The sequence below is a fragment of the Centruroides sculpturatus genome, unplaced genomic scaffold (assembly GCF_000671375.1).
Source record: "Centruroides sculpturatus isolate CEXI.00-Female unplaced genomic scaffold, Cexi_2.0 scaffold41, whole genome shotgun sequence".
NCBI lineage: Eukaryota > Metazoa > Arthropoda > Arachnida > Scorpiones > Buthidae > Centruroides > Centruroides sculpturatus.
In genome coordinates, this window is record NW_019384983.1 from 383,545 (window position 1) to 399,369 (window position 15,825).

Sequence of the window (15,825 nt, forward strand, 5' to 3'; positions counted from 1 at the left end):
TATATATATATATATGTGCAAATAAAAAATTGTATGATAATGATAGATGTAAGAGATCATTTTTTAATAATGTTTGAAATTTTTTTTGCTTACAGTAGACCCCTGGTTTTATGACCAAATTGACCTGGTTTCCTGGAAAAAAAATCATTGCTAAGCAAGCCATTGTAAATCAAAGTCTAATTTTTCATAAGCTTGCTGTCATAAATTTGAGGCTCTTTCTGGAAATATAAACTTTAAACTATACGGCAACATACTCAAAATGGTCAACAAAAAATTTATTTAGATATTACATTTCAAACAATTGTAACAAAATTTAAACCAGTTGTAAAATCAGGGGACTATATAATGTATAACTTTGTTTGCATTATAAAGAATTTTGAAGTTAAATTTTTTTTTAAGTATTAAATTATGTTGTGTCTTAAAATTATTAGAAATTGGATTAAGTTTAAAAGATTTTAGAAAATTTTGAAAAATGTTTACTTCAAATAAATATATTAAAATTTCCATAATCTAACTTTCTTCAAACTGTCTGCTTCTGCTATCTTTATTTAAAAGGAATATTCTTTGAAAGTGTTTAATTTTTAAAAATTGCTATCTTAATTTTTTAAAAAAAGATTGTTTTCATTTCTTGAAGAAAGCCTATTAACATTATGGCTTTTGTTTTTTAAAATGCAAGAGGAGTTGTAACAATGACATTTAATTAATCTTGAATAATATCACATACAGCATTATTATTTAAAATAAATTATATTTGTATTCACTGAAAAATTATTTGTAAAATGTGTCATGAAAAATTGATTTGATTACACTCAGAAGTATTACAATTACAAATAAATATTTTATGCAAAATGCAACTTAAATAATATGCATTGAATCACAAATTGTTGTAAATATAGCATGGTCTAAAAAGTCACTTAACTAAGACATGTCTTAAAAACAGCTAAAATTAATTTGAAACAGTTGCCTGATTCACCTGCTTCCAATGAAGCAATGGAACTACAAATAATACTTGAACTTAAAATAATAAAGTTAAAATTACAAAACAAAAATAATGCTGAAATACACCATATCTAAAATAAAACAGAACATGCAATCTACTATACATAAATTATCATGATTATATCAATAAAACAAAAATAATAATCTTTATTATTTTTCCATTGATATGAATTTAAATTCACAAAATTACAAAAAAAAATTTTTATGTTCGAATTTATATACTTCTGTGAAGTGAAAATTAATCTTAACCAAATAAAATAGCTGCAACTCAGGCTTCAGAATATTTATTGCATTAGATCAGTAAACATCTGTCTTTGTATAAATCTTGACAATAAGATATTGTTCTGAAAACATTAGGCAGAAAAAATTTTTCTGAAAGTTTAAGAAATATTTTTGTATTTTATATCAAAATAGAAAATTCAGCTTGTGGTTCATTTTAGCTTTGTCACATAACCTCTTCCATGTTCACGATAAACTTTTTCATTCATATTCTTTTTATTCATTGCTACATCATCATAAGCAAATCAGGATCTTCAAAGATGCATTTCTTATTATTTGAGATCCAGATTATAGATAATTTTTGTTGTCAAGTATATAGTTTCATGTCTTATTAGTCTACATAGTTTCTTTAACCATCTGTCTCAATCTTCTATAGATTATCTTAATATGTTGATTTACAGTTGCCATTATTAGAAGAAAATGGAATGGAATATTAATCTTTCTAATATTTTGAAGATTTGCTATTCCTCAAACACTTGAAAATTGTTCTGTTGTTTCTCCTAAATCCAGAATTTCCAGAATTGTCTTATTTATTCAAATATAAAGCCAACCTCAAAATATTTGTTTCCTAGATATCTCATCATACAAATCTAATATTAAATTACAGAAGATTTTTATGTAGTTGTCTTTGCTTGCATATTTGTATAATGCATTATTTAATTTTAGCCAGTTTAACAAAAACTAAAATACTTTATTAAAATTTAAATCTTTAATAATCTAAATATTGTAGATATAGGGGTTAGACAAGTAAATAGTCTCTGTGCAAACTCTTCTGTAGTCTCAAAATCAAATCTCAGCTCTCATCATTCAACATGTTAAAATGCTTCCTGTCAAAATATTTTTTTATTATAAAGAAATGTATTATCTCTGTATGTATCATAATATTTTCATTTTTTTTTTCTTTTTTAGATACAGTAGGACCTACTAATTGTAATCACTTTGGGATGTACTTATAACAATAACTGATGATTTAATTACTCACTTTGCTTACTGTTCAGACTACAGATAGTAGAAATTCTGATTTTATTGACACTGACATTAAAAGGACATCTCTGTTTACATGAATTAAATTTGATACAGGACCAGACTAACATATAAATTTAGGGATAAATGTGAATAAATTTACTTGTAAAAAAAAATGCTTAGTATCAGACAGAACAATGTTTTGTGGTGTCTTGAGTAATATATTCCTACTGCTGCTATTCTTAAATTGTTTCCCTCTTTTTCTAGTGCTTAAAAGCAAAAGAATTTTATACAGTTCTAATCATATTTACTGCATAGAAATATTTATGTATGATTTTCCTTCATTTATGTATTTCAAATAAGCTGTTTAATTCTAGAAAATATTAAGGAGTATTTTATACATTGAAATAGGTTTGTGAATGCATTTAGAAGTATATAATAACTATTTTTCAGCAGACAAATTTTACTTTTATTGTACAATTTAAGTACTCCCTCTTCAATTTTTGACCTATTCTTAAAAAATTAAATTGTTTGTATAGAATTCCTTCAAAGTATTTGTGAGACAACTATGTATCCCAATTAAGAAAATCTGACTTTAGATATTTCTTAGACTTAAGTAAAAATTATATTCTATGCACTATGCAAACCACTTAAGTAATTAATATATTATTTGTCTAATAATTCATTGGTATAGATTTTATGCATTATTATGTGTGATGATAAATTCTTTCTAAATATAAGAATTGAATATATTTTGATTGTTGTTAATATCTTTTAAGATTAATAATTTTGAAATTTGGTTTGTTTGATAAGCCATTAATTTGAATTGTCTTTTAAAATTTTTAAAGTTAGTTTTACAAAAAGATTGGCAATTTTAATATCTTTTTTATTGAAAGCTTAAAGCACTTCAAAATTTTTCTAATAAAATTAAAATTATAACTTTTTTAAAAATTAGTTTTCACTTTTAACACTCTGTTATTCGTTGTCAGTGGTTAATCTGTAGCCATACATCATTAGGTCAGACGAACAGAATCATCTGCTGATTGCCAGTGTACAGTTACCGAGCGATGACACACAGTTTGATGCATCCCATTATGACAGTGAAAAAGGAGGTAATTATATTAAAAGATTTTAAAGTATATAAAATGACTCCATAATTTAAAATATAATAAAAAATATATATTTGCTTTAATGGAGTATAATAACTTAGGAAACACAAACACACATTTGAGAACTTAAGGATTCTTATCTGTCTTCTGGTAATGCTTAGAATATGGAATATTAGTATTATGATAATACGTTACAAACAATTGTGTTATTAAGGAAGATGAAAAAAATATTTATTACTAGAAATTTGAAATACAAAATTTCATTAAAGATGAACAAATAAAACCAAATTAATATTCCACATTATGAAAATTTTCTGAAGACAGACACAATAATCTGAAAGTGCTCAAAGTTGTTTTTTCTAAGTTTTTACAGTCAATTAAAGTAAATGTTTTTATTGAAAAATTTTATCTAATTCTATTGTATAAGCAGTTTTAATAAAATAAAAGCTGTTTTCTTTATGTTTAGAATTTGGTGGTTTTGGCTCAGTTAGCGGTAAAATTGAGATAGAGATCAAGATTAATCATGAAGGAGAGGTCAACAGAGCTCGGTATATGCCACAGAATCCCTGCATAATTGCCACCAAAACTCCTTCCAGTGACGTTCTTGTATTTGATTATACAAAACATCCATCAAAACCAGGTCTGCTATTTTTTTTAGATGCATTATTCTCTTACATTTTGGTATTGTTTGTTGTAAATGGTAATTTTTTCCAAATTTTTTTAGATCCAAATGGAGAATGTAATCCAGATCTTAGGTTAAGAGGTCATCAGAAAGAAGGGTAAAATTTACAGTTTATAGTAAAATGTATATTGTTCATATTTTATGTTGTTGTAATATAAAAATCTTATAGTTATGGATTGTCATGGAATCCAAATTTAAATGGAAACCTTCTCAGTGCTTCTGATGATCATGTAAGTTATTATATAAATTATTTAAAATTTATTGTTATATGTTTTTTATTTGTAATAATTGTTTCTCTAGACCATTTGTCTTTGGGATATTAATGCTGTTCCTAAAGAAAATAAAGTAGTTGATGCAAAATCTATATTTACTGGTCACACTGCTGTTGTTGAGGTAAAATTTTACAAGTTGAATCATTAATATCAAATATTTAAACAAAAATCTAAAATTTAATTTATTTTAGGATGTAGCTTGGCATTTGCTTCATGTTAGTTTATTTGGTTCTGTAGCAGATGATCAGAAATTAATGATGTAAGTGATATATGTGCATAGTTCTGTACTATTTTAATAATCATTTAATGAAATGTTTTTCTTGTGAATTTAAATTAAATATTATTAGAAAAATAAGTTAGATAATTGAAAAGTAAATTTTATTAATTTAATATATTCACTGCAGTAATGTTCATTAAAAGTTCATTGGTAGATTTTGTGTTGTTTAAACCTGATATATTTAATGTAAGTTAATCTGTAATAATTGGATATGAGAGTTTCCAGCTGTGATCTAATTGATACCAGTTTCCCAATGTGGAGTTTTATATATGGCCTTTTTAACTTTCTTATCACAGTGTGTAAGTAATTATGTTAAAAAATTTCTGACACCAAGTAGGTTATGCCTACTACTTGAGATTTTTGGTGTTTTGTGAATGGCAATAATATGGTCTCATATGTGAGAATAGGAGTGAGGATGGAGTAAGTAATGGCAAGATTCAGTTGGACGGAATCTCTCAACACAATTAACTAAACTTAATTTAAACATTTATTAGATGGCATAAACATTTGTACAGTATGTTACATGGCTAAGTAAAATTTAACATTTGCATTTATGGATGTTATCATTGTGGAGAGAGAGAATTCACAAAAATTACCTTATGAGTCTGAACTAGAAATTTTACATTGAGGAGAACAGGAAATAGGCCCTGATGTTGATTAACAATTCTTGAGAGTAGCAGCACATCAGAGAAATTGCAGATGTAATAGCACAGGCACATATCTTAAAAGGACAAAGAACGGGCAACAACTGAGCAAAATCAGCCATTCTTTGTCATATTTAAAGGTGCAAATTCCCTAGAGGTGAGTAAAAGTCAAGGAAAGGTATCATAAGGTGTCACTCTGAGAAAGTGTAAGTTGACACACTCTCAAGTCATAAACTACCTTCTGATAAGGTCATCATGTTTTCCTTTAATTCATTTGATTCTCAGATATCCAGCAAAACTCAAATCTTTTATTATGGTAATATTAACACAGCCGGTGTTGGATCTTCCGGTAAGATGACGGCTTGCGACTGGTTGAGAAAGTCCATGGCCCNGGTAAACTTGATGGTAGAATAAACCTCCATAAGATAACTTTTGAGAATGTGGAATTCCTCTTCCATGTGTTGCCAGGCTACTAAGATATCTTCCACGTATCTAAGATATAATAGCGGGTATGCTATGGTGATAGGGAAGGTAAACACTCTTTGCTCCACACACCTCATGAGTAGTTCCACTAAGATAGCAGAGAGGAGAGCCCATAGGTACCCCTTGTTTCTGTAAATAAACTTTTCCGTTGAACCGAAAGTAATTATTTTCCGTGATATAAATCAAGGCCTCTCATATTTCTAGGATTTGCTGCGCCGTAAAACCCTCCTTAACAAGCGTAGCATTGGTGAGCATAACTGCCTCAAACTGTGGTACCGAGGGGTAGAGTGCTAATAAAATAAAATAATGTCCTTTTTCTCATACACTCTGGGCTATTGTTAATAACAATAGTAGCAAATATTAATAATAAAAGTAATAAAAGAAATGATAATTATAATCATATTATTATTATCTTGTAAATCAGAAATCTCATCTACTGGTCTCTTATCGTATGCATTGATGAACATAATATAATTACTAAAATTGTTTAGTGTTGCCAAAGATGAAAAGAGATGTTTAAAAATTGTTTTGGTTTTTGAAATTTCAAATTTATGATGAAAATAACATTGCTGTCTTTGTCATAAATCTACAAAAATTGAGATTTATCTGAAAATTTGTGTAATATATTGGTATGAGCCAAAAGTTGAATTCACCAATATTTTCAGGGAAACATAAGAACAGTTAAAAGTAATTGCCATTGTCCTTTAGACAACTGTCCCACCTCACGATTGTTTAATATCATCATTGTGGAAGAAAGTCTTTAGTTGTTCTTGAAACAATTTCTTGACAATGTGTATCAAATGATTGTCCAATGTGAAGTAACTTCTTTTAAATGTTTTATTTAGAGGTTCAAAGATATGGTGGTCACAGGGTGACAAATTTGTGAAATAAGATGGGTACTTTAGTCTTCAGAATCTTGCACATCAATTTTTTTGAATGCTGTCATCTATTTTCTTCACCATGTCAGCTATTAACACTACTCAGAGCTTGAATGTGCTTGGTTGGTGATTTATTCACAATATTTTCTGAACACTAAATACCTTCTTGCTTCACAATAAGCAGGGTCTACTGTACACTGCTGACATCCGTCTAATGCAGTGCTTCTCAAACTTTTTGGATTATTGTACCCTTGGTTGTGACTGTTAGTAGTAATGCCCCTATTCTGTGTATGCAGAATAGAGATAGGGGGTGATATCGCCTCTTTAAGAAACACTGATCTAATGGATTTTAGCTGCTTCATAATCCTCTGCAACAAGAAACTGAATCACAATTAATTGATCAGTTTTGGATAGATTTGTTACTATAATAGCCTTAGTTTCCTTTTGGTGCATTGATTATCCACATGTCTGATCAAGATACTGTTTGGAAATGTAAACCACAAAAATAGACTGCTTCAGCTACAGTGCATGGGCAATAACTTGACTTTCTGATCCTTAAAACTTTTGGCTCATGCCAGATTACTTTGGTATTTTGAACTTTTGAAAAAGTAAAATTTTGAATTTAAATTGAAAAGCCACTATTATTATTAAATATTTTTGTTTTGTCATTATTTTAGTTGAAGAACGTGTTATTAATGAAGAGTATAGAATATGGAAAAAGAATACGCCATTTCTTTATGATTTGGTAATGACACATGCATTAGAATGGCCAAGTTTGACAACACAATGGCTTCCTGATGTGACAAAGTATGTAGATTTTTATTTTGTATTTAAAAGTTTTAAAAAATTTGTAATAATTATTAAAACATTAACTATATGGAAGAGAGAAAAAATAATAAATTTACTATAATAATCTTTTAGCAGTGCAGATTTTACATGATGTTATTTAATAAACTGAAATTATGTATTGATATTTGTTTCCTAATAACTTTTTTTATATAAAAACAAGTAAATGTAGTTTAGTTTTATAAAAAAAAAAAAAAAAAAAAGTTGTAAATGCTAATAATGAGTAGAATCATTAAGTATGACCCTACATAGAATATGACACATGACCCCGTCTATCTTCCCATCCCATCAATCTTTAACCACCAAAATTTACACACACACCAAAAAAAACCCTGAATTTTTTTTTGCATTTCTCAACGTTTTAAGATCCTGAGTCCAAAAATGACAATTTTGACTCCAAAAATGTAAATATCTTGGGGATCATTTCTTACCAGAGTCAGGAAAGTAAAAAAGTAGTTTGTACAACAATAGTGGAAACCTTCGTGAATTAGCATGTACCATAGCGGCATTAGAGAAAACTAGTGACATCTAGCAGTTCGACTAGAACATTAACACCACAGATTAATAAAACTTGATAAAATATTTACTTTGTTGCATTTTTTTTTTTTTTGCATCTTTCTGTCTTTATTTTATTATCTTAAAACATAAATTATAATTTTATTTAGTAGGAAATGTGGATGGATAGTGATTTAAAGGAAGAAATAATAGCAATAAAACAAATCAAATGCAATAAGAGTCAGATTTTTAAAATTAAAATCGGAGGTTTTAATATAATTTTATTAAATTAAAACACATATATGACATGATATATTTGTGTTCAATCATGTTTTGATATACATTTCTACATTTGAACGTTCTTCTAGTTTTATTTGGGTTTGGTATTATAAATTAATAGTGAGGGTACTGTACCAGGCCAGATCCTGTAACATATGTAAAACAAGTTTTTAGTTAAGTGCAATGATAGGAAACTAAATAAAATCTGTTTGTGGACAATTAGTGATAAGTTCAATATTAGATTGTAAACTTCTAATTCAGTGAGAGGAACAAAAAAAAATAGGTAAAAAAACACCATTGAATTATATTAAGTGAACAAATAAACAATTTTATATGCCCTTGGCTTAAGAGATTTTTGTTTTTGAAATCTTTTTCTGTAAAATGGTTGGAACACATGACATAATTTCTATTTAAATATTCTGGCTCTTTTGTTTTCAAAATCAGTCCTTCTGATCTTAATAATCCACTGAGTGCATCTGAAAATACATATGTTGAATGATGATAATATTTTAAAGGAGGAATGTTCATATAAATGAAAACAATCAAATTGCTTATTAATTTACTTATACTTGTTTGTTTTTAGGGAATCTGTAAAACAACTTGCGATCACTTTGTATCTTGTAATTAAAACAGTCATACCTAGTGCAAATAACACCTCTTCCAGTCATTCTAATTATTGAGAGATATATTAAGTTCAAAACTTTATGTTAATACCCAAAAAGTCTCCTTATACACATGATACAAATGGATCACTCCAATTATATCGTGTGTATAAGGAGACTTTTTGGGTATTAACATAATTATCTCCTCAAACCACTACGTGGTAAGCAGAAGCTTGTTGCCAGTTTCCACTATTGTCGTATAAACTATTTGGTAAAAACAATCACAATTTTTAATTCCAATCAAAAATACAAGTTCCTCATTAAATCAGGAAACACATCTCACTCACTGAAAAACTACATTTTATTTTTTCAATTGCATTCCAAATGAAATATCAGGTATGGAGAGTATGTGTAGAAATTTTGAGGTTTAATGAGAACTCTCTTATTACATTTAAAATCACTAAACAACTATTTAAGTGATATTAATTTAAAAATTGATTTGCTCATAGTACAAATACATACACACATTTGAAATAAAACAGTAAAGGATGATTAACATTAAATTAATTTTCTTTTATGTAAGCTAAACTGTTATTATTGTCACATTATGTAATTTTCTTCTTTTAACTGGTTTTTAATAGAAAGTTAATTTTTGTATTAATAATATGCAGAATAGTTTTATACAAGATATTCATTTCACTTATTTATAACACAGATATTCTAAAAACGTTTAACAGTAATATAAATCAGTTCACTGTTCTATATAGCCAAATATCAATATAAGTTTCATGGCTATTTGATGTATATATATATATTAAAATCAGGATGTAAAAGAATGTGTTGTCTATTCCTATACACATCAAAAATCCAAAACAAATATATCAGAAAATATCACTTTTGGGTCATAGAAATGTTTTATTCGCTCTCAAATTATCATTCCTTGCTATTGCAATCTTTAACAATAATTATGCAGTATTGGACTAAGCATATGGCAAGTTTGGGACTGGAAGTGGTGCAGATTTCTGATTTTCTGGACACAGACAAAATAAACAATGGAAAGTAAAGAATTAAACTGTTTTTAATATACTATATACTCACAGTCAATCTGGAACTGACATTGTGCAACTCTTACACTACCAAAACAAAAAAAAGCAGCTGCATAGTGAAATACTACTGTACTACAGATTGCCAGATTCAAAAATAGCCAGATATTTTGTCCATTACTATAAATTCTTATAACTTGCTTTGGAGTGATTTTGCAAGTTTAAATGCAGATCCAAATTCAGCATTTTATTTTAAATACTATTTTGTATTTTGAATTAGTTTAAAATCCCAATGATATAAATGAAATAATGTTATTTCATTTCTTCTGTTATAATGATGTCAAACAGTTGCTAGGTATGTAGAATTTTTGCTATATTAAGAGAAAAGATAGAAAACTTAAATATTGTATCCTAACATGATCTCCAAATTAAAGCATAAGTTACAAATTAATCATGAATATGGATAGAGTAATCAATTTGTAAGTTATTTGTCAACGCAAGATATTTACGTGTTAAAACTATGTCACCAGCCACACTTTAATCCATTTATAGATCGATCTGACCCTCATTTGAATTGTTCCAATTGTCTATTTGTCCTTGATTAATTATGGCAGTCTAGATCAGACTCAACTTTTGATTCTTCATAGCTATAGACTATCATCTTATTGTGTAGTCATGTCATTAACATGAACAGATTGTCTTTCTTGATAATTTGAATATGTATCATATTATTTCTAGCTTCAGGCAATATAATCATTTGAGTTGAAAATTTACTTATTTTATATTGAATTTTGGAAATACCATCAGGTAGTTGATTTCTACCCCTACCCCCAATAATAACAAGCCCAAAAGAAGTTTAAAAAATACAAAAAGACAACAGAAAAACACATGCAAAGCAATAACACTTGAAATTGAAAATGTACTGTGACAAATTTGAATTTGAAAGTCAAAATTGTAATTTTCAGTGATTTGCAGATACTAAAGAGTTCTCTAATTTTTGTGGGAAATAGTATAATTAATATTATTTATATATAATGTACAAGTACAGTAAAACCTCAGTTTACAAACAAAATTTTGAATTTTTTGTTTTGTCCTGGTTGCCAAACAAGTTACTTGGCAGAGCCAGCCACTGATGGTCAACTTTCTTTAATGTGAGGAAGTATAGGAAGTTGACAGCCCAACCAATCAATGACAGGACTACTGACACCAAGATTACATCACAATACAAATCATTGACGACGTTGCCATTTAAATTACATTTTAGTGTGCATGTGGGAAAGGTACTATTTCTCTTTTTTGGTACATGCCACAATCAATTTTAAATCAAATTAATTAATTGACATTCACATAATATAAAAAGCATTCAAGAATTTGTGTTTAAATATGCTTAAATTAAATTAAATGACAAAAACTTATTAACATATATATATATAAGAATATTAATATTTATTGATACTAGTTAGCAGTTAATTACACTAAAAATAATTAAAAGAAAAAATAGTAAAATAATAATTAAAACTGACCTTTACACTGAAAATAAAATTGAAACATAATATTTCGGAAAGTGTAGACAAAGTACAGTACTTGTTGTCAGTGTTGATTGATTTGGTGATATTTCATCCAGGCAGTCAAAGTTGCTCTATTTACAGTACTTTTGAAGTTTTGGTTTCAGATGGCAGTGATGGAACATTTTGCTTTAATATTATATTGATTATGGGAAAATTTGTTTCGGTTTGTGAACAACCTTTAGAAATGAGTTAAGTTCAAAACCCAAGGTTTGACTGTATATATATTGAGGTCTGTTTGATTATATATGGTAAAAAGATAAAACAATCAGGTATTGTGTATATGCACAATGCCTGATTGATTGATACCTGTGTGATCATTATTGGTGTATAATCGTAGTATGCTATAATTGTATATTATATACAGTACGTTTATGCAAAACTAGATTTTCATTAGTTTATCCTTCTCTCATATTATCTTTTAATGAAAATTATCATCAGCAGTTATTAATTCTGTTGCAAAGTGCAATAAATTTATGTCAAAATATTTCCAAATACTTGAATTACATTAGATTTATAACATATTTATAATATTGAGATTTTAATCTTGAGATTCATTATTTCTTATTAGATAGAGCAAAACTTTGGAACAATCAGCTGCCCGAAATCTTTGGTATCGTTCAGTCTTCCGACGGATTCATGTTGAATTTTGGTGCTGTTTTACTAAAGCTGTGTAGTCCTTTCAGCCAACCTTTCTCTCCCAAACTTCTAAAAATCAATCCAACGTATTGTGCCGCTCGTGCTTTAAACAATGAAGATGCCAGGGAAAGATCTATTCACTTAAAAGGTATGTGTAATTGGCTTATCATATCCAATTAATTAATTGTAATCAACTTTCAAATTGTTGAAGTGAATTATAAATTGTATTATTAATTAAGTGAAACTGTTGACAATCAAAAATAATTAATTTAGATTTAAATAAAGAAACATTTGTCATTCCCTCCGAAGAGAATGAATTGCCAGATGTTCAGAATACAAAATATAACTTTCCTACGGAATGTTTTTTTGCCACTCACCGTGCTCTTGCTCTGGGATTTCACGTAGTTCACGAGCGTTTAGTTAAATTGAGCCAAGAATTGGGCAGAATTCAAAGGGTGTATGAAGAAGCCAGAATTCAGGGTGGGGAATCTGCAGATGTAGTTCAGAGAATTAAGGAAAACATGGATAAAGGTTAACTAAATTTTATTATTATTTTGAAGTAAAGCTTCTAACTAATCAAAAATAGAATTCAATTTTTAGGAATGACCAAATTCTTATCTGTGAAAGCTGCCCTTCTGGAACCACAGACCTTGGATTCCATGCTGAAGTTCCACATAGCGACTGCCACCTGGTTAATAAATGTGGCAACAAATTTTGATCACTCGCAGTTTAAATCTCTAACTCTACCATTACAGAGTGAAGTACCTTGTCATCTTCGCACCATCCCAGAGTTTATTATTGAGAATATTGCTGATTGTGTTTTATTCATTCATCGATTTAGTTCAAAAACATTTGAGGTAATTTTTCAAACAATTTGATACTAATTTTTAAATTGTTTATCTAAAAAAATTGTTTTTGTTCAGATTTCTGGAGCAGTTTTGGATCATTTGATTACTTTGGTCCTGGTGTTTATGGGAAGTCCAGAACGAATGAAAAATCCCCATATGAGAGCCAGACTGTCCGAATTATTAGAAGCACTAATGCCTGCCAAAGAGGGAGAACATTATAATACATTAATACCATGGTAAAATTATGCAAATTAAGATAAAAATAATCNTTTAAATTAAATATTATTAGAAAAATAAGTTAGATAATTGAAAAGTAAATTTTATTAATTTAATATATTCACTGCAGTAATGTTCATTAAAAGTTCATTGGTAGATTTTGTGTTGTTTAAACCTGATATATTTAATGTAAGTTAATCTGTAATAATTGGATATGAGAGTTTCCAGCTGTGATCTAATTGATACCAGTTTCCCAATGTGGAGTTTTATATATGGCCTTTTTAACTTTCTTATCACAGTGTGTAAGTAATTATGTTAAAAAATTTCTGACACCAAGTAGGTTATGCCTCTACTTGAGATTTTTGGTGTTTTGTGAATGGCAATAATATGGTCTCATATGTGAGAATAGGAGTGAGGATGGAGTAAGTAATGGCAAGATTCAGTTGGACGGAATCTCTCAACACAATTAACTAAACTTAATTTAAACATTTATTAGATGGCATAAACATTTGTACAGTATGTTACATGGCTAAGTAAAATGTAACATTTGCATTTATGGATGTTATCATTGTGGAGAGAGAGAATTCACAAAAATTACCTTATGAGTCTGAACTAGAAATTTTACATTGAGGAGAACAGGAAATAGGCCCTGATGTTAATTAACAATTCTTGAGAGTAGCAGTACATCAGAGAAATTGCAGATGTAATAGCACAGGCACATATCTTAAAAGGACAAAGAATGGGCAACAACTGAGCAAAATTAGCCATTCTTTGTCATATTTAAAGGTGCAAATTCCCTAGAGGTGAGTAAAAGTCAAGGAAAGGTATCATAAGGTGTCACTCTGAGAAAGTGTAAGTTGACACACTCTCAAGTCATAAACTACCTTCTGATAAGGTCATCATGTTTTCCTTTAATTCATTTGATTCTCAGATATCCAGCAAAACTCAAATCTTTTATTATGGTAATATTAAATATTCAATAAACAAAAACCAGCGAGATGACTTATATAAATGTCAAATTATCATAGCAATCCTACAGAAATGAAAGTTTATACATGTATGGCTAAAGCCAATGAATCAGATAAAGCTAGGATTAACCAGCTGATGCTAACTTTATCAAGTTCATTTTAAGTAAAGGGAAGAGAAAATTTAGGTTTAACTTAGCCAGATAATCTGCAATCATTCCAATGCAGGTTGGATGGATGAAGAAAGAATTTTGTTTTTTAAATCAACTAGAATTTATTATTTCTTTACTGCATAAAAATGAAGTAAACAAAAATAAATGTTGCCAGTTATTTCCAAAACTCTTACCAGATTTGTCTTTAACAGTAAGAAATATGTCAATACACAAAATATCAACACGTATGTAGATCTTTAATGGCATATGCTAGTGGTTTATTATAGTAATAAATGCAATTGAAAAGGGATAAGGTCTCTAGTAAACTTTTTAAGGTTTACCAGAGACCCTCTTGGCAATGGAAATGTCAGTTTTATTTGCTTGTGACTTGGTAAATCATACTTTATATGGATAACATTCAAAATTAATGGATTGTTACTTGTTTTAACACAAAGACTTCAATAAAGTTAGCATTAGCCAGTTAATCCTAGCTTTATCTAATTCACAGGTTTTAGTTATAATATATGTAAACCCAAAATGTGATGATTTGTGACAGAAATCTCATGCATTTCTGTTTAATCACTACTTTTACGGAAACTTGTCCCAGAGAGATTAGCTTGTTCAGAATGCCAAGAACACATGTTTACACATATTAGAACCAACTAACCAACAGACTTTGAGAAAGGACAAGTACTGGTCTTCATAAGACTGGGTGATCAACTCAGTGTATGGATACATATGTCTGCTGGAGTAATAGTATAGTTCAACAATGTAGATAGAAATGGATCCCATAGGGCAGGGGTGTCCAACCCGCCGGCCGCATGCAGCCCAAGGCAAGTTCCAATGTGGCCCAATAAACATGTAAATAAAACCGATAAATTTATTAATTTATTTTAATGGCATAAACTCAAAAAAGAAGTTTCACAAAGCCATAAACCTTTATACATATTTTATTTTTGAGTGGAAAGGAAATATTTTCAAATACTTGGAAATGTGTGAATGAGGAAGGAATACTAAATAAAACTGGAGTTGTGACTCAAAGGAGTATAGAATCAAATTTGGGAAAAGGAGAGAAAGGCCAAAAGATAAAAAATAGTGAGAAAGGTTAAATAGACCTTCTGTTATGCAAATATTGACCCTTAATTTTCCAATCTTTCTCATTATTTTTTATCTTTTGGCCTTTCTCTCCTTTCCCCGAAATTGAGTCTATACTCTTTGAGTCCCAACTCCAACTTTATTTAGTATTCCTTACAGCGTTGCAAGATTTCACCACTTTGTGCCAAATTTGGCTACCCTTTTATTAGTTTGGCATAAAAATATCATTTGGTGCATTGGCTACTTTTTGGGCTATGTCTTATTTATAAATATATTATTTGAATAAAAATGCACTTTAAAATTGTGTTTCATCATTTTTTATTAATTAGAGACCCAAATAAAACAAATATTTGTGTTTTTCAAATAAATTTTTGTTTGTTTCCTTTATAATAAATGAATTTATCTATTTCTAAGTAAAAACTGAAAGTGTCTGTAGAAGTAATTTTTTAAAATATCCTTTTTTGTAATAAAGTTTTAATACTTATTACTATAAT

General features: G+C 28.6%; 1 protein-coding gene across 1 annotated transcript in view; it reads left to right on the forward strand.

Annotated features, from left to right (window-relative positions):
• Positions 1-15,825, forward strand: part of LOC111632863 (histone-binding protein RBBP4-like) — an 84,159-nt gene that overhangs the window by 62,760 nt on the left and 5,574 nt on the right. Inside the window, exons 7-11 of the mRNA XM_023377388.1 lie at positions 3,817-3,990; positions 4,075-4,129; positions 4,202-4,262; positions 4,333-4,425; positions 4,496-4,563. Of these exons, the coding sequence (XP_023233156.1) occupies positions 3,817-3,990; positions 4,075-4,129; positions 4,202-4,262; positions 4,333-4,425; positions 4,496-4,563 (451 nt within the window). The remainder of the gene's footprint in view (positions 1-3,816; positions 3,991-4,074; positions 4,130-4,201; positions 4,263-4,332; positions 4,426-4,495; positions 4,564-15,825) is intronic.